General features: G+C 40.4%; 1 protein-coding gene across 1 annotated transcript in view; it reads right to left on the reverse strand.

Annotated features, from left to right (window-relative positions):
• The window catches only part of KCNMB4 (potassium calcium-activated channel subfamily M regulatory beta subunit 4), a 79,333-nt gene that overhangs the window by 33,186 nt on the left and 21,255 nt on the right, over positions 1-24,892 (reverse strand). Inside the window, exon 2 of the mRNA XM_055394798.2 lies at positions 13,305-13,432. Within this exon, the coding sequence (XP_055250773.2) occupies positions 13,305-13,432 (128 nt within the window). The remainder of the gene's footprint in view (positions 1-13,304; positions 13,433-24,892) is intronic.

Consider the following 24,892-nt stretch of genomic DNA (forward strand, 5'->3'; position numbering starts at 1 on the left):
ATCCATCTCTACTTATGTGCCTGTTCTAGGTATTTCCTTAAATGAATTATGGACAACTAAAAACATTGGGACATGGAGTGGGTTGGTTCAGGGGAGGTGACATATAATATCATCGAGTTGTTAGAGAATGGAAAATATTAATACTTTCAAAAAATGGGCCAGGGAGTCACTCTGGCTTATAATAAATGGCTAGAAGATGTCGCCTAGATTTGATACCCTCTACATGTTCAGTTCAGTTCAGTTCAGTTGCTCAGTCATGTCCGACTGTTTGTGAGCCCATGGACTGCAGCATGTCAGGCTTTCCTGTCCATCACCAATTCCCAGAGCTTACTCAAATTCATGTCCATTGAGTCGGTGAGGCCATCCAACCATCTCATCCTCTGTCATCCCCTTCTCCTCCCACCATCAATCTTTGCCAGCATCAGGGTCTTTTCAAATGAGTCAGTTCATCACATCAGGTGGCCAAAGTATGGAGCTTCAGCTTCAGCATCAGTCCTTCCAATTCAGGACTGATTTCCTTTAGGATGGACTGGCTGGATCTCCTTGCCATCCAAGGGACTCTCAAGAGTCTTCTCCAATACCACAGTTCAAAAGCATCAATTCTTCAGCGCTCAGCTTTCTTTATAGTTCAACTTTCACATCCATACATGACTAATGGAAAAAACATAGCTTTGACAAGATGGACCTTTATTGGCAAAGTAACATCTCTGCTTTTAATATGCTGTCTAGGTTGGTCATAGCTTTTCTTCCAAGGAGAAAGCGCTTTCATGGCTGAAGGCACCATATGCAATGATTTTGGAGCCCCAAAATATAAGGGCTCTCACTGTTTCCGCTGTTTCCCCATCTATTTGTCATGAAGTGATGGGACCGGATGCCATGATCTTAGTTTTCTGAATGTTGAGCTTTAAGTCAACTTTTTCACTCTCCTCTTCTACTTTCATCAAGAGGCTCTTTAGTTCTTCTTCTCTTTCTGCAGTAAGGGTGGTGTCATCTGCATATCTGAGGTGATCGATATTTCTCCTGACAATCTTGATTCCAGCTTGTGTTTCATCCAGTCTGGCATTTCGGCATATAAATTAAATAAGCAGGGTGACAATATACAGCCCTGACATACTCCTTTTGAATTTGGAACCAGTCTGTTGTTCCATGTCCAGTTCTAACTGTTGCTTCTTGACCTGTATACAGATTTCTCAGGTGGCAGGTCAGGTGGTCTGGTATTCCCATCTTTTGAAGAATTTCCCACCGTTTGTTGTGATCCACACAGTCAAAGGCTTTGGCATAGTCAATAAAGCAGAAGGAGATGTTTTTCTGGAACTCTCTTGCTTTTTCGATGATCCAGTGGATGTTGGCAGTCTGATCTCTGGTTCCTCTGTCTTTTCTAAATCCACCTTGAACATCTGGAAGTTCATGGTTCACGTACTGTTGAAGTCTGACTTGGAGAATTTTGAGCATTATTTTGCTGGCATGTGAGATGAGTGCAACTGTGTGGTAGTTTGAACATTCTTCAGCATTGCCTTTCTTTGGGTTTGGAATGAAAACTGACCTTTTCCAGTCCTGTGGCCACTGATGAGTTTTCCAGATTTGCTGGCAAATTGAGTGCAGCACTTTCACAGCATCATCTTTTAGGATTTTAAATAGCTCAACTGGAATTCCATCACCTCCATTAGCTTTGTTCATAGTGATGATTCCTGAGGCCCACTTGACTTTGTATTCCAGGATGTCTTGCTCTAGGTGAGTGATCACACCATCGTAGTTATCTGGGTCATGAAGATCATTTTTGTATAGTTCCTCTGTGTATTCTTGCCACCTCTTCTTAAGATCTTCTGCTTCTGTTAGTAAGAGGCTTATTCTGCCCCCATTTTGTCCAAGATGAAACTGAGGCAAGAGCTCTTCAGTAAGTAGCCCAAGGTCATCCACTGAGTCACGAAGAGAGCTATGGATAGCACTCAAGTCTCCTGACGCACAGCCCTGCCCTGCATTCCACCCTCTGACAGCACTGCACTCTGTGACCTACTTGTCCTTTGGTTTCTGTAGTTTTCCTCTCAAATAACCTCAGGGCTTTGTTTAATAGCTGCATAAACTATCTTAAATGAAAAGTGATTTAATAACATCAAATTCTTGACTTTACTGCCATGATGATAAAAACTGTTAGGAGATGAATTTGCAAGCATTAAGAATACTTTGAATAACCATCAGAAAACAGACTCTCAAATTTATATCCTAAGTAATGTACGGCCATTTGGATGTCAGATTTTGGAAGAACACTGAAATGAATTCCATACATATTCTACAGCATGCTGGAGAAGCCACAGAAATCATTATTTTTTAAAAAGTACAGGTTTTGAGACCAAACAGAGCTTTCAATTCTGATGTAATCTCTCTTAACATGGAACCAGACACAAAGGTACACAGAAAAGACTCAATGTGGGTAAGAATCCAGATTCATTGCTTTGTTTTTTAAGACTCAAGATATATAATTGGAAAGTGCAAATGCAAGTGAAGTCGCTCAGTCGTTTCCGACTCTTTGCTACCCTGTGGACTGTAGCTCACCAGGCTCCTCCATCCATGGGATTCTCCAGGCAAGAATACTGGAGTGGGTTCGCATTTCCTTCTCCAGGGGATCTTCCCGACCCAGGTATCAAACCCAGGTCTCCCTCATTGCAGGCAGACGCTTTAACCTCTGAGCCACCAAGGAAGCCCTTATTTAATGTCTAAAAAGAATGCCATATTCCTTTTTTAAAAAAAAACAACTTTCAAATCAGTCTCTTATTTAATGAAAGATTATAAGAAATATTTTTCAGAGTAAACAGAAAACAAAAGTAAAAAGCTCTATTAAAAATTAAATTTTTGTTAAGTCTAGTACTTAGTAATTCATCCAAAAGTCAATAAAATTTCCCTATAGAATTTATTCAAAATATCCTCTTCCACATTTATATGTACATTTCTCCCCATTTGTATCCTAAGGGATCTACCAGTAAAAATAAGTTTCTTTATTAATTTGTCTTATAAAAAATTGAAAGGAAAACTTAGAAGTCATTGGAACAATTAAATTCAACTATAAATATATTAAAAAGAAATCTGGCAGATTCTCTGCTAGTTCAATGATTAGGACTTGGTTCTTTCACTGTGGGGGCCAAAATTCAATCCTCGATTGGGGAACTAAGATCCTGCAAGACGAGAGGCATTGCCAAAGAAAGAAATCTGGTTTTACAGCTTCATAAGTCAAAAACAGAGGCAAAGACATAGCCAAAATCAACTATAACTGACCAATCATTTTTCACCATATTGGTTATAAATACATTCAGAGACATATATATAAGCATGTATTATTAATCTCACATAATAAGAAATTCAGAGGTAGGTGGGCCAGGGCAGGGGCAGCTACTCAATGACGGTGTGGGAAAGCTGGCTTTTTCTATCTTTTTGCTCTACCCTTCATAACGTATGCATGCCCACCTTGATGCATATCACCTCAAAGTTGCAATATGGCTTCTGCACTTCTGCCATCAAGCCACTTCTATCCACTTCTCTGCCAGGACAAAAGTAGTAGAAACAGGAGGGGATGGTGCTTACATTAGGAAAGCAAAAGTCTTCCCAGAGACCCCTAATTGATGCTTCCTTCAATACCCAGGACAGTGAACCAGAGTCGTGGAATCCATCCTCCTCTGAATCTGACTCCCAGTCATGCACAGGTGTATCTCTAAGTCTGTGAGCTCCAGTTCCATACAGTCTTATACCCAATCCCTCCTTTGCTTCTCTACTAATTCTGCCTTTGCCCAAGCTCTTTTCATCCCTTGTTTAGACTGACTCAGTAATTTCCAAATCGTTTAACCTTATATCCTGTCTATCTTCCACGCAGTCACAAGACCGGTCTCCCTAAATCACAAACGTGAATGTTGCTCCTCCACTGCATACAGAGTAAAGTCTAAAACCTCAGCATGCCATAATAGCAAAGCATTATCTGATTCACCCTCTTCGAGTTCACCTATCACTTTTCCCCTAGATTTATTCTCCAAGAATATGTAAAGCCTTACATTTCATGCAGTTGCCTATGACATTTCAAATCTTCATGCCTCTGAACATTCTTTATTTTACCTGAAATCTCTTTCCTTCAGTTCAGTTCAGTCACTCAGTCATGTCTAACTCTTTGTGACCCCAGGGACTGCAACATGCCAGGCCTCTCTGTCCAACACCAACTCCCGGAGCTTACTCAAACTCACGTCCATCAAGTTGGTGATGCCATCCAACCATCTCATCCTCTGTCATCCCCTTCTCCTCCTGCCCCCAATCCCTCCCAGCATCTCCTCCTGCCCTCAATCCCTCCCAGCAATCCTTCCCAGCATCAGGGTCTTTTCAAATGAGTCAGTTCTTCACATCAGGTGGCCAAAGTATTACAGTTTCAGCTTCAGCATTAGTCCTTCCAATGAATATTCAGGACTGATTTCCTTTAGGAATATTCAGGACCAATTTCCTTAGCCTTCACTTATCTGGAAAATTCCTACCTACTCATCTTTTAAGAAAATACAATTCAGACTTTCCTCTATGAAGGCTTTTCTCTCTCCACTCCTTTTCTCCATTCAAGTAGGTCCAAGCACTATACTCTGTGTGTGTGTGTAATTATGGCACTTACCACTGAATAAATTACATTCCAACTGTTTGTTTACATGTTGGTCTTTCATAGTACTCAGTGAGTTCCCTGAAGACAGAAACTAAGTCTTATTATCTTTGATTACCATCACCTGGTGTAAGTCTGCTGCTAAGTCGCATCTGTCGTGACTGACTCTGTGCAACCCCATAGACAGCAGCCCACCAGGCTCCTCCGTCCCTGGGATTCTCCAGGCAAGAACACTGGAGTGGGTTGCCATTTAAGGCTAGTCATTAATAAATACTTGAATAAAAGAGTAATAGGGTATGTGTGCTCAGGTGCTCAGTCATGTCCAACTCTTTGCGATCCCATGGACTGTAGCCCACTGAATTTCTCAGTCCATGGAATTTTTCAGGCAAGAATATTGGAGTGGGTTGCCATTTTCTCCTCCAGGGGATCTTTCTGACCCAGGGATAGAACCCTTGTCTCCTGAAAGTCTCCTACATTGGCAGGCAGATTCTTTACCACTGAACCACGGGGGTAGTTCTAATTCCTAGTTTTTTAAGGAATCTCCATACTGTTCTCCATAGTGGCTGTATCAATTTACATTCCCATCAACAGTGCAAGAGGGTTTCTGTTTCTCCACATACTCTCCAATATTTATTGCTTACAGATTTTAATGGCCATTCTGACCGGAGTGAGGTGATACCTCATTGTAATTTTGATTTGCATTTCTCTAGTAATGAGCAGTGTTGAGCATCTTTTCACGTGTTTGTTTGTCATCTGTGGCAGAAACCAACACAATATTGTAAACCAATTATCCACCAGTTAAAAAAAATTTTTTTTAAAGCATAAAAGACTAAAATGGTGGTAATTTGATGGATGAAATCCAGGATACTGTGAAGGGTAATACCATGATAGAAGAGTGTTTAGTTATTTCGTGGCAGGAAGATTTTGGACTCCCTGAAACAATATTGTTTATTTCAAGGGAAGGAGGTAGGCATTCACATAAGTGATTCTTCCAAATAATTGAAGTTTAACCTTTTAAGTTGAATAAAAACCAATATAAATATTAAAATATAATTGGTAACATCTTTCTAAAAATGCATTACACATTTCCTTACCTTTTAAAGAGAGTATATTGAACCAAATTTAACTTTTTTGATGACTCAGTGTCATCATTAAGAAACTCAATTACTGTTGAGGTAGGACTCTCTGCTCCTCCACTTAATGGCTCCAGACTGTTAACCATTTGGTTCTTTGCTAATTTTCTTTCTCTTTCACCATTAGGATTTGATCCAACGTTTTAAGCTATTATAATTGTACATACCTTCAGAATCAGGGAATTACAAAATCATAAAACTTGAAAACTTAGAGGACTCTTAGAGATCATTTAATCTATAAAATTTTGTAGTTAAGAAAATTAAGCCCTAAGTAAGTGAGCATTCCTTTTCTATGACTTTTAAACTGTACTCTAAAGAGCATTCTATTCAACTTTAGCTCAGACCATTATGTTCATCTTTCTCTAAAATGCTAAGGACAAACTTAATTTGGAAAATATATACCACAGGACAAACATACTCTGGGTGAACTTAAAAATTAGGATATATCTGTTCAGGATCAGAAGTACAACATATTTATTTTATTTCACAATAGAATTCTTTCCTTTGAGTTATTTTTGTGTGTTCCATCACTTTACTCATTAATCAAATTTATATTATGTATTCATTCAAGATCTCACTCAGCATCTAATCAGTGAATAACTAGGCTATGCTCTGATTGGTTGTTTCCACCATTGATGTTAGAAATTTACAGGACAAGGAAAGAAAAGCACATACATATACTAAGTACTCATTCTTGTGCAGATATGATCACTACCAAAATAAACAAATAAAAAGTAAAATCCTTAAGATAGACAATGTTGTCTTATTTTACAGATAACAAAATCAAGAGCAAGAAGTTCTACAATTTACCCTAGGTCACAAAGTTATTAAGTGGTAGAGAAGAAATGTAAAGCAGACACCTAAGACCACATGGTTGTTGCATTAAGGAAGTCATAACCTATCCAAGGAGAAAGATACATATTCAGCCAACTCTCTAACAGTGTGATAAAAGCAGTCATAGCCCTGTAGGAACTCAGAAGAGGGAGAGACTGATTATATCTGAAAAGGTGAGAGAAGTTTACACAGTGGCCTTTGAGGCAAGTCTTAATAGTAACAAAAATAATAATGGCAAACACTTTCATAGGAATTACTCAGGGCCACTCCAGTACTCTTGCCTAGAAAATCGCATGGACAGAGGAGCCTGGCGGGCTGCAGTCCATGGGGTTGCTACTAGTCGGACACAACTGAGCGACTTCACTTTCACTTTTCACTTTCACACACTGGAGAAGGAAATGGCAACCCACTCCAGTGTTCTTGCCTGGAGAATCCCAGGGACGACGGAGCCTGGTCGGCTGCCGTCTACGGGGTCGCACAGAGTCGGACACGACTGAAGCGACTTAGCAGCAGCAGGCATGTGCCATCTCATTGATAACCTCACAATAACCTTATTATTTCTCCCTTCTACAAAGGGAATGGGGGCACACGTAGGTCAGAGTAACATACCACATGTTACAAAGTGGCTAGTTTCAGCCTTCCTACCACTGCAGTGTGCTAATTCCTACAAAAGGGAAAAGGTGAAGGAAGGAGAGAGAGACAGGGCAGAGGCATGAATGTGTGTGTGAAACAGGGTGTACTCTGAGGTGACTGGACTAGGTGGAATGAATGGGAAAACCTTTAAGTCAGGTCATGGCACCACTCCCCATCACTGGCTACTCACTGAGTTTAAGAGAAATGTAAACCCTGCCTATTCTCTCCAGAATCAACACTCACCACCTTCCTTCTCCCTAACAGCTCCTCTGTCATGGGGGCCTTTTGGGTCCTAAAACTCACCAAACTTTCTTGCCTCAGAACCTCTGCACACAGTGGTCTCATTCTGAAATACTGTTCCCCTTGCTTTTTGCCTACCTAACTCTTGATCATCTTCTGGTCTCTACCTAATTATGATTTGTGCATACAGGCCTTTGAAATTCCCCACCTTGCTATCCTTGTTATAATATCTCATAGCAGCACCCCTGGCTTTATGGTGTTTACTCCACTTTGTAATTACATATCTAATGTGATGATACGCTATAAGCTCCATGAAGGCATGGATCACGTCTGTTTTTCTTTTTCCAGCTTATGGACATATGAGTAAACAGCAGAAGTTGAACCTGGAATCGGAAGGGCACAGTCTTCATCCAATGAACAATAAAGCGGCAGAAAAAATTAATCAAGGACTATGACAAAATCAAATAAGACTTAAATAAAGTACAACAAACCTTAGCGTAGTGTAGATGATTGATGAAAGAAAGGCCAAGCCTAAAAGACCAGTTGAGGGGCACTTCAACACTCTAGATGGGAAACAGTGAGGGCCTCAACTGAGGGAATGAATTCAAGGCTTCACAATGAAGTGGCTGGATCGGTTCATTTGACAATTGTGTGCGTGTATGTGTGTGTGTGTGGGTGTGCGCACGTGTGCAAGTGTAAGCCTGCTCTGTGCCCTCTGTGAACTATTATCCACTTAGGACAAAAAAATTAAGTATTAAAAAGTAAACCCGTATAGAAAAATACAATGCTTTCCTTAAGAGGAAAAGTCAAAAACTAAGGACAGATCACTCTTCCTTGTTCTTAGATCCAAAGGGAATTAAGGAATGAGTACCCATTTTCCAGGGACACATCTTTGTCAAGGGGAGGCTGGTGAAGGCAAAGATGAGGGAGGAAAATTGTATGGAAAGACTAAGTAAGACTCCGAGATGTTTTCGAGCCATGGAATGGAGATTTCAAAACAAACTTGGTGGGCTTCCCTGGTGGCTCAGCGGTAAAGAATCCACCTGCCAATGCAGGAGACACGGGTTCCATTCCTGGTCCGGGAAGATCCCACATACCTTGGAGCAACCAAGCCTGTGTGCCACAACTACTGAGCCTGTGCTCTAGAGCCCAGGAGCCACAACTGCTGAAGCCTGAGCTCTTAGAGCCCAAGCTCTGCAACAGGAGAAGCCACTGCAATGAGAAGCCTGCACACTGCAACTAAAGAGTAGCCCTCACTTGCTGCAACTAGAGAAAAGTCCATGCAGAAACAAAGATCCAGCACAGCCAAAAAAAGAAAAAGACTGTGTTAAGGGGGCACAGAGCCATGTAGGCTACAGTTCATGGGGTGGCAAAGAGCTGGACATTACTGAGAGACTTTGAGAGAGAGAGAAGTGGGCATTGCTGGGGTTTTGCTGAGAAAAGATAAGCCAAGGAAAGGCTAACAAGAGACAAAAATATATAGGGAAAGTAAGTGTGACCTTACCTATGCCAAAGTGTGTAAAATAAAAATCTACCCATTGTATGGAGATTTGATGCTTCAGGGTTGAAGGAGACCTAGAGCCAAAAGGCTGTATGGGAAGATCATACAGCCCACACATATGGGCTGGTTCCACGAGCCCTGGACATGAAGTCACCATACCATGTTGTGCTTCTTGGGTGGCACAGAAGGAAGAGGTGATTGCATGGGGACCGTCCTTCCAGGGAAGGCATGGCTACTGATGGCTGCTCTGGCCACTGAAGATTCTATTTCTGAGTGTAACTCACCTAAATAAGCCTTCACAAATGGAAAGCTAAGACTCCAATCATCTTTGTCTTAGATTTTTAAAATAACATCCTTTTCTTGAAAATGGAAACTTCTTGGTAACTTTTCTCCCCAATCCTGCATTTGAGTGAAATCTAAAGGTTACTTTAAATATAAAGTTCATCTTATCAAGAGCATCTGGGAGTCTTTACAGTGAGTCTATTTTTATTTCATATTTTGCAGTAGTAGAAAGTGTATTAAGAGTAGATGGCACCAAGGAGCTGCCATTTTTCACACCTCCAACCAGCACTCTTGTTTCCTCTTGCAAATGTCATGATAAAAGAGCCAAACTTCAAACTTCTGTTTTCTCAAAGTCACTTAAAATCATGTCTGCAGTGCTTCTGAGTTGTGAGAGACCACCCTTACTTCTGTCTATACCCCAACAGTTTGAAAATGGGACAGTGAGATGATGGATGGGGAATGGGTATCTGTTCCGAAGAAGGAATGATGAGCTTAAATGCACCACTACTAAAGTTGATATACTATAACTGACATACTGTGTTGGCCAAAAAGTTCATTCAGGTTTTTCCATTAGATGTTACAGAAAAAACACCAAAAACTTTTTGGCCAACCCAGCATAATGCAGGGTGAGTTCTTTACAGATAATTCTCAGCATGCCAGGGAATGGTCCTGTTTGATTTGGTACCGAGAATATTCAGAGTTCGTGCCCTAGCAGAAGGCAGCCCTATTTGGAGGAGGCAGCCTTCAGAAAACTTGGTACTTGAGTGGGGAGTGAGGGCAAGTTACCAAGATGACCAGCAGCTGGGTAGCACAGGCCGTGGGAGGGGGTGTCTGTCTGCTTCCTCCTGCAAACTCAAGGTCATGCATATTCGGAAACCAGCTCCTGGTCCAGGGGTTGGGAGCCTAAAGGATCACATGGTGCAGACTGTGGTGGGTTCAGTATCAAACTGTCTTGACTGCTAGGGCCTATTTCCTGCGGCTGGGCTCCCCGTCTCACTGAAAAACATATCCCCACTTCACCTTTGTATTTCATTCCTCCCCTATTTTCCTCAGGGAGTGTTCCCTTTTTTCCTTATTTGCTGTGTGTAGTCAATATTTCCTTCTTCCTCAGCAGTTTTAGTCCATACCCTGTCTCATTTCTCTGTATCCATTCCTATTTCCCTCTCAATTACTCATCTCCTCCCTCAAATTCTTTTTCCAGTCACGGCAAACTTCTTGAAAAAGTAGTCTGCACTTGGTAAAGCCTTTACAGGCTCATCTCAGCCTAAGACAAAGTGATTTTAAGTCCTTTGCTTTAAGGCAGTACCTAAACCATGTTCACAAAGATCACTTGCACACTCGGAGCTGCCACAATTGACGACTTCTCAGTAGTGCATCTTGATTATTCTTTTCCCCTTAAAACACTCACCCTTCCAAATCTTTTCACTTTCCTCTCAACAACTGGCCACTCTCTCTCCATCTCCTCCCCCTCATACCATCAACACAGAGGATCCCAAGATTCTGTCAACATTTCTCTCCTCACTCCCGTATGCATTCTTTCCCAGTGTGCATTCTTTCTCTTTGCTTCAACTATGGCTTGGGTGCCCACGATTCCCAGAGCCATATAACATCAACCCTGACTTCTTGCTCTTGAACTGAAAGTCTATACTTCTACCTCTTTCTTTTGGATATCTTGAAACTCTCACATTCAGCATAGTCAGAGCCAGACTATCCTTTTCTCACACTCAGTCAAATGTGATACCTCCCTTTTCCGCATAACTCACATGGCTGCTAAGTTCTGTTGACTGTGACTCTAAATGTCTTTCTGATATACCCCTCCATGGACTACTGCCACCACCACTACTCTCAAACTGTTTTACTGGGATTAGAAAAGGGCTAACAGAAGGAGCTCAGGGAATCAGATGAGCTGGTTTCAAGCTGCATTCTGTTTTTTTTTCACTTAAATACGTCAGCTGGAGTCTTTAAGACTCAGTTTTCCCACCTGTCAAGTGGGGCCAGTATTTAGAACTATTATAAGAAATTTAGTGATCTAACCAAAATGTTATTCACAATGACTGCCACAGGGAGCCACTCAGAAATGCTATGTTTTTCATTCAGTACTCTTCATACATCCCCCCCATCTCTGAGCTGGAGCTCCTTGCTTTCAGCCCATCTTTCCTCTCCAATACACGTTCAACTCTCACACCCCTTACTTTCTATATCAGAGATCTACTCAAGTGAGTCTTTGGTTCAAAAAAAAGAAAACCTTTTCACAAATTTTCATTGCCCAAATGACAAAGATCATTCTCCTTAACATGGCATTTATGACCCTTTGGAAATCTAACCCTAAGCTAAGTTTCCAGCTTACAAATTCACCACTCCGTAACCTATGCACTTAATGTTACTTATATTGCCAAACTTGTTTTTTTATCACAGCCACCCCACCTTCACGGTCTTCCTCCCTTTCATTTCTAACTGATGAAATCATATTTTGCATGAAATTCTTGCCACCTCTTCTTAATATCTTCTGCTTCTGATAGGTAAACCATTTCTGTCCTTCACTGTGTCCTTACATTGCATAAGCTCTGTTTCCCCCAATAAAGTCTAATTTCTTGGAAGCAAAGAACCCTCCTTATTATCCTGGCACATTGCATTCACTGATTCATTCATTCACCAAACATTTCTTAACTGAGAACTAGGCACTGTGCTAAGTACTAGGGATACAAAGCCAAAGAAGATATGGTCCATACCACTAACCAGTAGGCAATCTGGTTGGGAAGATGGGCATACAAACAATTCCAGTAGAGGGTATGGGTGAGAGGACAGAGCAGTGGCTCTCAATCCTGACTGTATATTAGAATCCCTAGAACTGATTTTTTAAATGCTAATGCCTAGGTTCAACCACCAAAGATTCTAAGTTAATTCATCTGTGATGCATTTTTTTTAAGTTCTTCTGGTATAGTTATGACAGTGAGGGTTCCAAACCTGAGAAAGAGCTCCAGCCAGCACACAGAGGTATATCTTGTAGCTGGCACTTTTCGATGTTCTACAAATTGCCCCTTTTATGTACCTCCTTCCTCTACATGAATTAGGAGACTCGGCCATATCCCTGCCTCAGACGTAGATCCTAACTGCTCATTCTCGCTTTCAAGTTTAAGAAACACAGTCTTGGCAGCAACGTGGAGAATGTCTTAGAATGGGGCAAAGGGTGGAAGTAGAAGGGCTAGTTAGAAGACTATTGTTGTGTCAATAGTTAGAAGACTACTGTGTTCTCGGATTCATGAGAAATAACATGAATCTGAATTAACACAGTGGCAGAGGGAAGGCACAGAAGAGTTAATACAGGATAAAATCAACAAAATGATAAATATAGGTTACAGAGCATAAAGGAGAAAAGTGAGTTAAGAATCACTCAAAGTTTCTAGACTCTGTAAATGAGTAGACTATAGTGCCGTTCACTACGAGAGGGGTTATGGGAGGAAGAGAAAGTGTGACCTAAGTGTGGAACACCCAAATGGAGAGGGACACAAAGAGCTGAGAATACTCGACATTGGATGAACAAATTACTATGATTAATCTGGGTGGATACTGAAATATTCTAGTTCAAGAAACTGTTGCTGTATGCTATAATTTGAGTTCTCTCTAGGTCAAGTAAAGTTTTAATGATGGAAACATTTGAAGATGTCTGGTCAGAATAGAAAGGAAAAAGAGACATAAGATTTGATGTAGCTCAAAATGATGATAAATCTGAACAACTGTTCAGTTTGTGATCATTAATCACAAATGATTCAGGAGAACACTCCTAGTATACAGTCCTCCTACCTAAAGGCACTTTCTTAGTGTATCCAGAGGGTAAACTCTGTGATGCATGATACAAGTTCTCACCTTTTTTGGCTAGCAGGTTCTTTACATGCCCCCCATCCTATAGAGTAAGGAAGGGCTACCCAAACTACACGCTAGGAAGAGTCGGGACTATCTATCTCCATGTTGTATATTTTGCCAAGTGAGCACAATCTATGATTTATTAATATAATTAGCTACCAAGGCTACAAACAACTTTAATATGCACATGTAAATATTCGCTTACCTTTGAAATTGATTAAAATAGCAAGTAAATGGCTGGGAACCAATCTCATCTTTCCAGTACTGTTGCCAATTCATGACACTTTCCAAGTTCTTCTGATTTTCTCTCTTACAGGGAGGAATATAGGAGCACTAACAAAACAGAACACAGAAAGTAAACCTATTATTCTATAGAATACTGAAATATAGGCCGTTTTTAATAGATAGATGGCATTATGCTTATGGTAAATCTAATTCTGACCTACTTAATTTTCAATTTAACCAAATTGGAATTGCTAAACTATATTTCAAATTTTGAATTTGGAGCAATTACAAGAAGAATTCCAATAATAAAGATATAGCCAAAAATAACTTTCAGTCGTTAGACTATAAAGATACTTTATAAACAATTAGTTACAATCTACTAGTGGGTTGAAAGCATAATATGGGCCTGCTGATCAACAAAGAGAGGTAACACAAAAGTTGATTTTTATCCCCAGTCTCCAGCAGACTTTGACGTCTTCCTCTTCTACTTTTAACTAGCAAAGCAAGCACACAGCTCTCCTCTGATACTGATCTCAGGAGCTGAAACTCGTTTTCTTCTCTTCAAGTTCTTGAACAGCAAAATCAAAGGGAAAGTTCATCTCAATGACATAATCAATGCATTTTGCTAACTGTTGCCCTTTCGAGCCATGCCTCTGACAAAGTAGTTCTCTGTGAAGGGACTGGATTACTTGAAGCAATATACTCAGCAGAGTTAGAAGACTGCTCTTAATCCTAGATGTTACAATTAACCCTTAGTATTCTAATCCATTTTTTCCATTTCAGTCTTTTATGATGATGATCATGATGAAGACGATGCCAGTTTACAGTTATTGAGTGTTTACTGTTCCAGTGAAGTGGAAGTCCCTCAGTCATGTCCAACTCTATATAGTCCATGGAATTCTCCAGGCCAGGATACTGGAGTGGGTGGCCTTTTCCCTTCTCCAGGGCATCTTCCCAACCCAGGGATCAAACCCAGGTCTTCTGCATTGCAGGTGGATTCTTCATCAGCTGAGTCACAAGGGAAGCCCTTACTATGCCAGACATGGTAATAAATGTTTAATAGTCTTACCTCTGATCCTTCTTACAACAATCCTATAATGACCCCCCACCTTAGAGATGAGGAAACTGAGATTTCCGTCAGTTCTACAACTGGAACTAGAGTCTGATGACTCATCATATTCCACTCTCAGATGTTCTATCAAGGTGTTCAGTATTAAGGAGCAGAAAAAAAATCCACTAGCTCTATAGTATCATTTGAGTCACATGATTTTAGAGCATCTACCTTCTCAATGTCTTCCAGCCATTTCTGGGTAAAATACAAACATTTTAGCACAATGTATAAAGCTTGCCATGATCTGGTCCCTGCCCCGTCCTCATTCTCACTCAAGCCTGGGATGCAGTCATACAGAAGCTCTTGTTCCCAAATCTGCCATGTGGAATCACACAGTATTATACTTGTCTGTTTTACGTCAGCCTCTCCAATTTGTTGGCAAGCTGGGACAAGGGCTATTATTTTCTCTTCTGTATCTTTAAACCTAGGACTACGCCTGGTTAACATGGAAATTTCAAAAATGTTGGTAAAATTAATTAATAATAACACATGTTCAGTTCAGTTCAGTTCAGTTGCTCAGTCGTGTCCGACTCTCCATGACCCCATCAATCACAGCACGCCAGGCCTCCCTGTCCATCACCAACTCCCAGAGTTCACTCAAACTCATGCCCACATCTTTATTCAAGAAGAGGAAGTTCTTTTTTATAGCAGTTAAACATTTTAAAGTATGTATAAACACATTTTAAATTTTATTTCATTTAAGTTTTAAATATTTAACATTTTTTAGAACTAAATTTTTAATTTTAAAACTTAAATTTTAAATTAATTTTAAAATATTTTTATTTTAAATTTCTTAGATTAAAACTTAAAGTTTTCTTTATTTAAAAATTTAAAATATTTGAAATATTTTTCTATTATATATAACAAATTCAGATGTTATACAAATATTGTCTCAATGCATATTTACCCTCTGCATAGTTTCACTTCTACTAATAACAATAATATATAGCTAAAAAATTCTGTGAAATTATGAATCCTGAGCTCTTCAAAGCAGCAGTCGGGCTTAGAAGCAATGGAGACCATTAGATAGGGTTCCAGTCTTACTAGTTGTTACGTGTTTGGGGCTGGAAGTAAATTACTTTTTTTCTGGGTTTCATTTTTTATAATCTGCTAAGTTTCTAAAATAAATTCTAGCTCTATATCTCTAGGATTCTATTCTTGAAGATACAGCAAGAAAGGACCCAGCAGAAGGCAGGACTGCAAACACTGTTGAGTGTTTTCTCCAGAAGAGATCCTGCCCACTGGGGAGATGGCCAGGAAGCCTAATGAAACCACCATTCCAGCCAGCAAGGAGGACAAGTGTGGTTAGTCTTTACTTGGAGACATGTATTTTGCATTAGGAAAATGTTTATAAAGGGTTTCTAATTTTCCTGTTGCTTATTTCCTATAATGTGACAGATGTTTCCTTTCCTTCTACTAAAAACTTTTTCTGTATCATGGTAAACTAGTTATAAAGTGAGAGTAGTTGTGCCAAATGACTGTACTCTTTGTAGGGGGCAGAAATTTCTAGATCTGGAGGTAGAAGCCAAGAGGTGTGAAACTTGAAAAACTTATCAGAGCTCTTTTTGCAATAGGGACACTCAGCACAGGGCTTCCCTAGTGGCTAGGCAAAAAAGTATCTGCCTGCCAATGCAGGAGACACAGTTTCGATCCCTGGGTTGGAAAGAGCCCCTGGAGAAGGAAATGGCAACCCACTCCAGTAATCTTACTTGGGAAATCCATGGACAGAGGAACCTGGTGGGCTACAGTCCATGGGGTTGCAAGAGTTGGACATGATTTAGCAACAGAACAACTGATACTCAAAACAAGAGGTACGCGAAACATTTTGGGGAATAACAACCAACAACCAAATGTAATTAAAGCAGATTTTTAAATTCTGTAATTATCTCAGTTTGAAAACTTTACTATTCAGTTTTGGGAGGAGGGGGAAAGAAATGGATTTAAAAGAAATGTCTCTACTGAATGACAGCTCTATAGTCTGACCAGGAGAATTACAGCTACGCATTTCTGAAAAAGTCAGACTAAAACTTTCACTGAGGGCATAAAGTTTTATATTAGGTATGCTGTGATTTTATGCGGGATAAAAGAAATGTGTATTGCCTCTAGGAGACTTTGAGCTAGTATAGATGGATTTTGGGAAGCAAAGTACTCTCTCACATTGGGGAAAATAACCTGTGATCAAAATTTAAGTATTTTTTCCATGGACTGCATTCTTTCCAAAGAGTATCATATAAATAATGAGTTTACAATACTCCAGCAACTTCTAAAGTACACAACTCCTTGAAAGGAAAATTGGGGAAATTGTTAAAAGGCTAAACTTTAAGGCTCTTAAAAATCATTATTATCTATTTTGTTATACCTTGGTTGTTCATTTAATTGGTCTTTAAAATTTCTATGAAGCCTAACTCAGATTTGCTCTAGAATCTTTCTCAATTTAGTGGATCAGTGTAGATTGTTAGAATTTTAAAATAAGGTATAAGTGAAAATTCAAAGCAGTGTTCCAGAAAAAAGAATTCAAAAATCAGTCATAGAGATTTTCTTTTCTGGGTTGTTCAGGTTGTTCAAGGTTTTCCTGGCACCAAATAGCTCCCTCATAAATCTCTCTCCTTTGGAGGAGGGGCACAAATAACAATGTGTGTCTTATCACCATTATCATCACTATCATCAGCATGGTTAACATTTATTGACTATATATCAAGCATCTCATTAATCCAAATCTCATTCAATTCAAATGAACAAATATTATAATCACCCTCATTGTACAGATGAGGAAACTAAGGGACAGAGGAGTTTAGGAAAACTTTCCTTAGGGCTTCCCTGGTAGCTCAGTGGTAGAGAATCCGCCTGCCAATGCAGAAGACACGCGTTCGATCTCTGGTCCTACATGCCATGGAGCAGCTAAACCTGAGTGCCACAACTGTTGAGGCTGTGCTCTAGAGCCCAGGGGCAGCAACTACTGAGCCCATGCACCTAGAGCCTGTGCTCCACAGCAAGAGAAGCCACTGAAATGAGAGACCTGCTCACTGCAACTAAAGAGTAACACCCACTTGTCACAACTAGGGAAAAGCCTGAGCAGCAACAAAGACCCAGCACAGCCAAAAAAATTTAAAAATTAAAAAAATATTTTCTTAGATTACAATGGCAAATGGAACAGCTGGGATTCAGATCGCTGAAATTCTTTCTTTCCTGAGCTTCTTGGGTCATTTTATTTTATTATTTTAATTTTTTTTTTTTTTTTTTTTGGTGCTTGTGGGGTCTTAGTTCTCTGACCAAGGATTGAACCGGGACCCCCGGCAGTGAGAGTGCAGAGTCTTAACCACTGGACTGCTGAGGAATTCCCTGCAGAGAATTCTCAACCACTGCACCACAGTGCCTCGATTTAGGGCTTCCCAGTTATCTCTTTTTGGAGCCCCCTGATTCAGTGGTCAGGGAGATGGCCTGACTTCCACACCCCTCTCTTGGAGAACTAGTGTAATGTTTTCTTGGGAATGGACTTTGTGAAGTCCTGTGGATTGGCGGGCTGAGGCTGTCGGTTGCAGCCCTTGGATTTCCCGGTACATTCTCAGGGAAATGTAAGTCTTTGCTTGTTCCCTCCTGTCTCAATTTGGCTTCAGGGTTGGTTTTTGGTGCCACAGATGTAATTTCACTTAGGTGAATTTATAGACACAACGTCTTCGGTCATGGAGGACAATAAGCATTCCCTTGGAGAAACTTCTTCGTGCCGTTCTGACCTTTTCTTGTTTTTCATTTGCAAAGGCTGCATTTCCCAACTTCTAATACCATTATCACCCAAATAACCTTCACTTGAGGCTGTGTCATTTGCTGCCTAAAATTGCATGAAATCACTCTCTTTAAAAAGTCAGGAGAAAAAGAAGCACATGATAAAATATATTTGTTTAATGCCTATCTTTTAGAAAGGAAATTTGACTTTTGCATTCATGAAGGAAATTGATGGAACTGAATGGGCAATTCTGAGTGTATTAATGTAAAAACTTTCACAGAGTTTATAAAGGGAAGACGCTATCATCACCTGAAGTGAAATATCTGATTATGTATGCATTATCACTTATTTTACATTATCTTATTTTAGGGCTTATCAAGATTCATAACAGCATTCTTTTTCAGCCTACAACAATGAATTTGTATTTTAATAGAACACTTCTTGAGTGGGTTCTTTGTGATGCGTCTTGAGGATTGCGTTTCAATCATGTGGGCAGAGTGGGCAAAATTCACTTTCCTCCTTTACTGAGTCACTTTAAAAAAAACCACTGCACAAAACACACCATCTATTTAACTAAACACTGGGGGCTGGGTTCTATGTTAGGCATTACCTAAGAAAGAGAAATGAAGACTTTTTTTTTGGTTTCAGTTTCTTTCTTGACTTGACTTGGTTAGGGAGGTGATTAATGAAAGACATAATATTGGAATGGGTTTAGTAGATTAAATAATTTCCAAAGTAAATTTGGTTAGAAAATGAATTCTTAAAACATTATCTACTGGAACATAGATTTAATTATATTTTATACCATACTTTCCTATTTTCTGAAATCCTGTAAGACCTCTCTGTGTCAGCTCTCGTGTATAATTTTAATGACGTTTCTGAAAATATAAACATACAATCAGAAAAGCACTTAAAACAAGGTGGGGGAATTCCTTGGTGGTCTAGTGGTTAGAATTTGGTGCTTTCACTGGCATGGCCCAGGTTCAGTTCCTGGTCAGGGAACTGAGATCCTGTACAGCCAAAAAGAAAAAAAAAAAAAGCTCTGTAGAATAAAAAGTTTAACTGAGTCATTTATAAACCCTACAGTATTTCACATGCCTCATGACTTCATTAATTGTTTGCAAACGTGTGCACTGCATGCAAACACACATTCCTTCTGAATGTAGGTTAACTGAACAAACACATACGGAATTATATGTCAGCTAAGCTAAATTCTAGGGCAAGTGGTATGCACACCCACATCTCAAAGCTAAATGGAAATAATCTTATGGAAGAATCCAAAGGCCAAATAAATGGCTTAGAAAATGTGAAAAGTAGGGCTAAGAACAAAGGGGCGCTAAAACGAGCTCTTCAGAGACAGCAAGCTGGACAGGTACAGAGCGGTGACCAGCCTAGAATAGGGTTCGTCAAAGGATGGTCCCACAGACCGCTAGACTGTCAAAAGATCCACCCTTCTGAAAGTCTCATTCAGAGGCATTAGGAACCTGCATTTTTAACAGCTTTCTTTCTTCCTTGGAATGACAGGTTTGGGGATTTGATCATTTATGCACTAAACCATTCTTGACTGCTCAGTACAGGATACAAAGCTTAGATGTTACTCCCTAGCTCTCTTCTTCTTCCCTTCCCAGGAACATGTAGTGCAGTAATAGTGCTTTGTAGTTACAAAAGAGGAAGTGAAAATTTTGGCTTTGAGGGGAAATAGAAGGCTTCACAAAAGAGACAACATGATTGTGTCTTTAAGGTTGAATGGAAGTTTGCTTCTCAGAGAATGGGTTGGGAAGGGGACATTCCAAGAAGAAGAAATGGAATGTAATGGATGTTCCAGAAAGACTGAATCATCTAATGTTCTTGAAGGTGAGGGACATGGAAGAAGACATTGGAAAATGCCCCAATTATCTGGACTCACTCACTACTCATGAAGAATTGTTCTAGCCTTACCGGTTTCTGTGAAAAACAGCTCACAACCCACCACAGAGTATTCCCACCCACCCCCAACTCTCCTTTAGTTGGACTGTAATATTACATGTGGAGACTACATCTGCATTTTTGTAATTTAACATTATTTATTTAACTTCTAGATTCAAATAGACTGCTAAAGTTGGTGACATTATGAAAACTGAAAAAAGTTTGGAACAACAGTCCACTTTGAAGAGAAAACAGTTCATTCAGCTGGAAACTCAGAAAATAAAAATGCAGTGTCTTTGCCAAAAAATAGAGGTTGAATTTCAATAGAAGTCAGATCAAAACAACAAGTTTTAATCTGGAAGAAGCTCAACAATAATTATTTACAATAAGCATGGCTGCTGCTGCTGCTGCTGCTGTCACTTCAGTCGTATCTGACTCTGTGTGACCCCATAGACGGATGCCCACCAGGCTCCCCTGTCCCTGGGATTCTCCAGGCAAGAACACTGGAGTGGGTTGCCATTTCCTTCTCCAATGTGTGAAAGTGAAAAGTGAAAGTGAAGTTGCTCAGTCGTGTCCGACCCTTAGCGACCCCACGGACTGCAGCCTACCAGGCTCCTCCATCCATGGGATTTTCCAGGCAATAGTACTGGAGTGGCTTGCCATTGCCTTCTCCGAATGAGCATGGCAGTATATGTAAATATGTGTTCAACGGCTTATGATGATAATTTAAAATCCTTGAGGAAATGGCCAATCCTCTTATGACCATATGGAACACTGAAATGAAATAAAATGTCTTAAATGCTCTTGCATGCTTTCAGAAATGCCTCATAATGTGTGTATATGTGTGTGTGTGTTTGGTCACTCAGTCATGTCCAACTCTTTGTGACCCCATAGACTGCCATCCTTCAGGCTCCTCTGTCCATGGGAATCTCCAGGCAAGAATACTGGAATGAGTTGCCATTACCTCCTCCAGGGGAATTTACCAACCCAGGGATCAAACCCACACATCTCCTGCATCTCCTACACTGGCAGGTGGATACTTTACTACTAAGCCACCTGGGATTCATTATATGTGTGTGTGTGTGTGTGTGTGTGTGTGTGTGTGTATAAAATAAAATATTAAAAACCATCATTTCTGCATAAGTGAAAACAACAAATCCTGTCTGTGGTAAGTCCCCTAGAACCAGAATTGATTGATAGTGGTGATGAAAATTGATGCTTCCTATTTGTGGCAGAATGTATTTTTCCACAGATGATTCCACCAATATCTATCTTATTTTGCAGGCTCTTACAATGTGACATTGACTCTTCTCTACTCAGTGTTGTGGGTTTCCCTTCCCTAGAATATGGATGAGTCTGTGATTACAGAGGAATGATGCTGTGTGACTTCCAAGGCTAAATCAGAAAAAGAAGACATAGCTTCTGCCTGCATCTCTCTCTTGGGAATGCTTGCCCTTGGAGTTCTGACACTATGCTATGAGAAGGCTCAGAGTAGTCCATGCAGAGAAACCACATGGAGAGGCCTGTGTGGAAAGGAACCAAGGCCCCCCACTCAACAGCCAACACCAACTCTCTGATACATGAGTGAATGAGCGTTCAGATGGTTCTCGCCTCCAGGCTTCAAGTATTTCACTAGAACCTCAGACATCACAGGGCAAAGATAAACTGTCCCCATTATGCCTTGCCTGCATTTATGATCCACAAAATTTGTGATCATAATAAAGATGATACTCGCTCATGTGTAGTCGCTCAGCTGTGTCCGACTCTTTGTGACTGGACTGTAGCCCTTCAGGATTCTCTATCCATGGGCTTTTTCAAGAAAAATACTGGAGTGGTTTGCCATTTTCCTCCTCCAGGGGATTGTCCCCACCCAGGAATCAAACCCAGGTCTCCTGTGTCTCCAGGACTGCAGGCGGATGATATCATGCTGATGATACACACTGCGGATATCAGAAACTGGGGAGCACAAAGTGCTCTAGATTCCTTGGTAAAGTACAGGTGTGCCGGAGGGTGGGAAATGCAGTGGTCTGTTATTTCAGTGATGCTTCTGGGGGTGTCATGGCACAGGGAATTTCCGGATATCTCCTCCAAGGTGAAAGAGACTGCTATCCCTTTCACTCATTAAAACTAAGAGGCACAGTGTTTGATGGACCCTTGATGTTTTGAGGAAACACTTCCCCATATTTGAGACTGATCCCTTACTGAGCAATCTACAAACCTGACCCCTTTCAGTGGCAGTCAGATCAGGAGAACCTGCTCTTTTCACGGAATTCTGTGGCCCAGGACCTCGAATGGTATCCAAGGAGTGCCGGATGAGAGGGATAGATGGAGCCTGTAGAGTTGTGATAGTGCGAATCAAACCCTTGCTTTCTTTGACAAATTGCTTTTCTCCTTTCAAGAAACTCTTAGTTTGTTACTGACGCCTGAGCATGGGACATCCATTCAACATATCATTCACTGTATATTGGGCTATTCGACCCACCTAGGCATAGAGGTGGGGTTTTCAGGGCTAACTAATGCAGCTCCTGCAGGCAAACAAGATTCATAAGAAACTGCTTCGCATTCCCGACACATCTTCACTTTTGTACTATGGCCTTCTCAACTTATCCTAGTGTTGCAGCTATTAATCTAGGCTTATTTTTCTCAGACTAAGATATTCAGGGAGGCCTGGCATGCTGCAGAGCATGAGGTTGCAAAGAGTTGGACATGACTAGGTGACTGAACAACAACAAGATTTTCATCCCTCCAGGAGTACTCTGCAGTGTGCTTGAGAGTGCTTAAAGCCTGTGACCAGTTCTGGTCGAAGAAAACATTTGAGATCAGTTTAGCATAAATTTGACCAGAACTTCTAATTGCTTACTTCTCTTTAAAGGAATGATGTTGGACGTACAGGCCTATATTGATTTATGGGAAATAGATAACAAATAACAAATTTCATTTTGAGTAAACTGATTAGAGTATGTTACAGCCTCAGAAAAAGAACTCTGATCAATACATAAGATTCAAAAGTTGTATTTCCCATGCACCCTTTCTCAGGAAGCTACTTGAAGATGTATCTCACCAAAGCAAAGGTATACAGGCAACGACATAGGGTCAAGGAAACAGAATACCTAATAGAGGAGAGACATAGCAGGTCCAAGGTGCAACCAGTGCAGTTTGGAGCAGTAGGCTGAAGGAGTTCAGAAAGGAAAGACTTTTTAAAAGAGAAAAAGGTAGAATGAAACAGTTACACATTATGAATAAGTACATGGGCTCCCCAGGTATTGGCATTAGTGGTAAAGAACCCACCTCCCAGTGCAGGAAACAGACGAGGGTTCTATCCCTGGGTCGGGCAGATACCCTGGAGAAGGGAATGGCAACCCACTCCAGTATTCTTGCCTGGTTAATCCTCATGGATAGAGAAGCCTAGTGGACTACGGTCCATGGGGTTGCAAAGAGTCAGACATGACTGAAGTGACTTAGCATAGCATATATATGAAAAATAGTATACAAAGAAGTCTTACAATTCTGTGGGAGAATTTTGTAAAAGTAAAAGAAAGGTATATAAGGAAGTAAGAAAATATTAAAGAGCATGATTATTAGCACAAAGAAAAAGCAGCAATAAAAATGAACATTATGTAATTAAAATAAAGTTAAGCACTCCATGTTAATTTGGCCCAAAACTATGATATCTGAAGGATGAATGACTGAAAAATGAGATGGAATGGGATGGTGTAAGAAAGTCAAACACTCAGATTCAAACATTGGCAGGTGATTGTCTAAAATATATACATTGGAGAGCCTACTGTTTGAACATGGATTTAAACAATGGAAAAAGAGAAAACAAAAACAGTGAAATATAGTTGTCTCTGGACACCAAAAGGGATTGGGACATAGGAGTCTTCATTGTAGTTCTATTGAGATCTTTCTCTATTTCACCTCTAGTAACTGGTCTGCTTTGAAAAAGAAAAAATCATTACTAGATTGTTCCAGTTTGGAAGTTTGTATTATCTTAGAGAATCGTCATATCATCCTATGGTGCTGGAGAAGACTCTTGAGAGTCCCTTGGACTGCAAGGAGATCCAACCAGTCCATTCTAGAGGAGATCAGTCCTGGGTGTTCACTGGAAGAACTGATGCTAAAGCTGAAACTCCAATATTTTGGCCACCTCATGCGACGAGTTGACTCACTGGAAAAGATTCTGATGCTGGGCAGGATTGGGGGCGGGAGGAGAAGGAGACGACAGAGAATGAGATGGGTGGATGGCATCACCAACTCGATGGACATGAGTTTGAGTGAACTCCGGGAGTTGGTGATGGACAGGGAGGCCTGGCGTGCTGTGATTCATGGGGTCGCAAAGAGTCGGACACGACTGAGAGACTGAACTGAACTGAACTGAGCACAGTATTTGATCCAAGTATTCAGGAATCAGTATAGAATAACAGGCAACTTTTTTTGTTTTTGTTTCTTAACCATACCATGCAGCATACAGGATCTCAGTTCACCTGCAAGGGATCAAACCCGTGCCTCTAGCAGTGGAAGACCCGAATCCTAACCAATGGACTGTCCTCAGAGAATTTATTTTACAGCAATATTTCTGGAATTTCTCTCATTACAGAAATAATGGTTTACAGATATCTGGACATCCTTTAGCCCAGTTAAGTTGATACAGGAAATTAACCATCACATCTATAAGTCTTCCACTGAAGAGAAAGCCATTTATTGCCAAGAGCTCTTCACATAATGAGTTTTGAATCACTGCTCTACCATGGTGCGAATATTCTTCCAATTGGTCATTTTTTCTTTTAATTTCAATATTTTTGAAAAATATGTTAACTTTTTTCTTACTGTT

The sequence above is a fragment of the Moschus berezovskii genome, chromosome 6 (genome assembly GCF_049115385.1).
Source record: "Moschus berezovskii isolate FMDL1 chromosome 6, NW_MosBer_1.0, whole genome shotgun sequence".
Classification (NCBI taxonomy): domain Eukaryota; kingdom Metazoa; phylum Chordata; class Mammalia; order Artiodactyla; family Moschidae; genus Moschus; species Moschus berezovskii.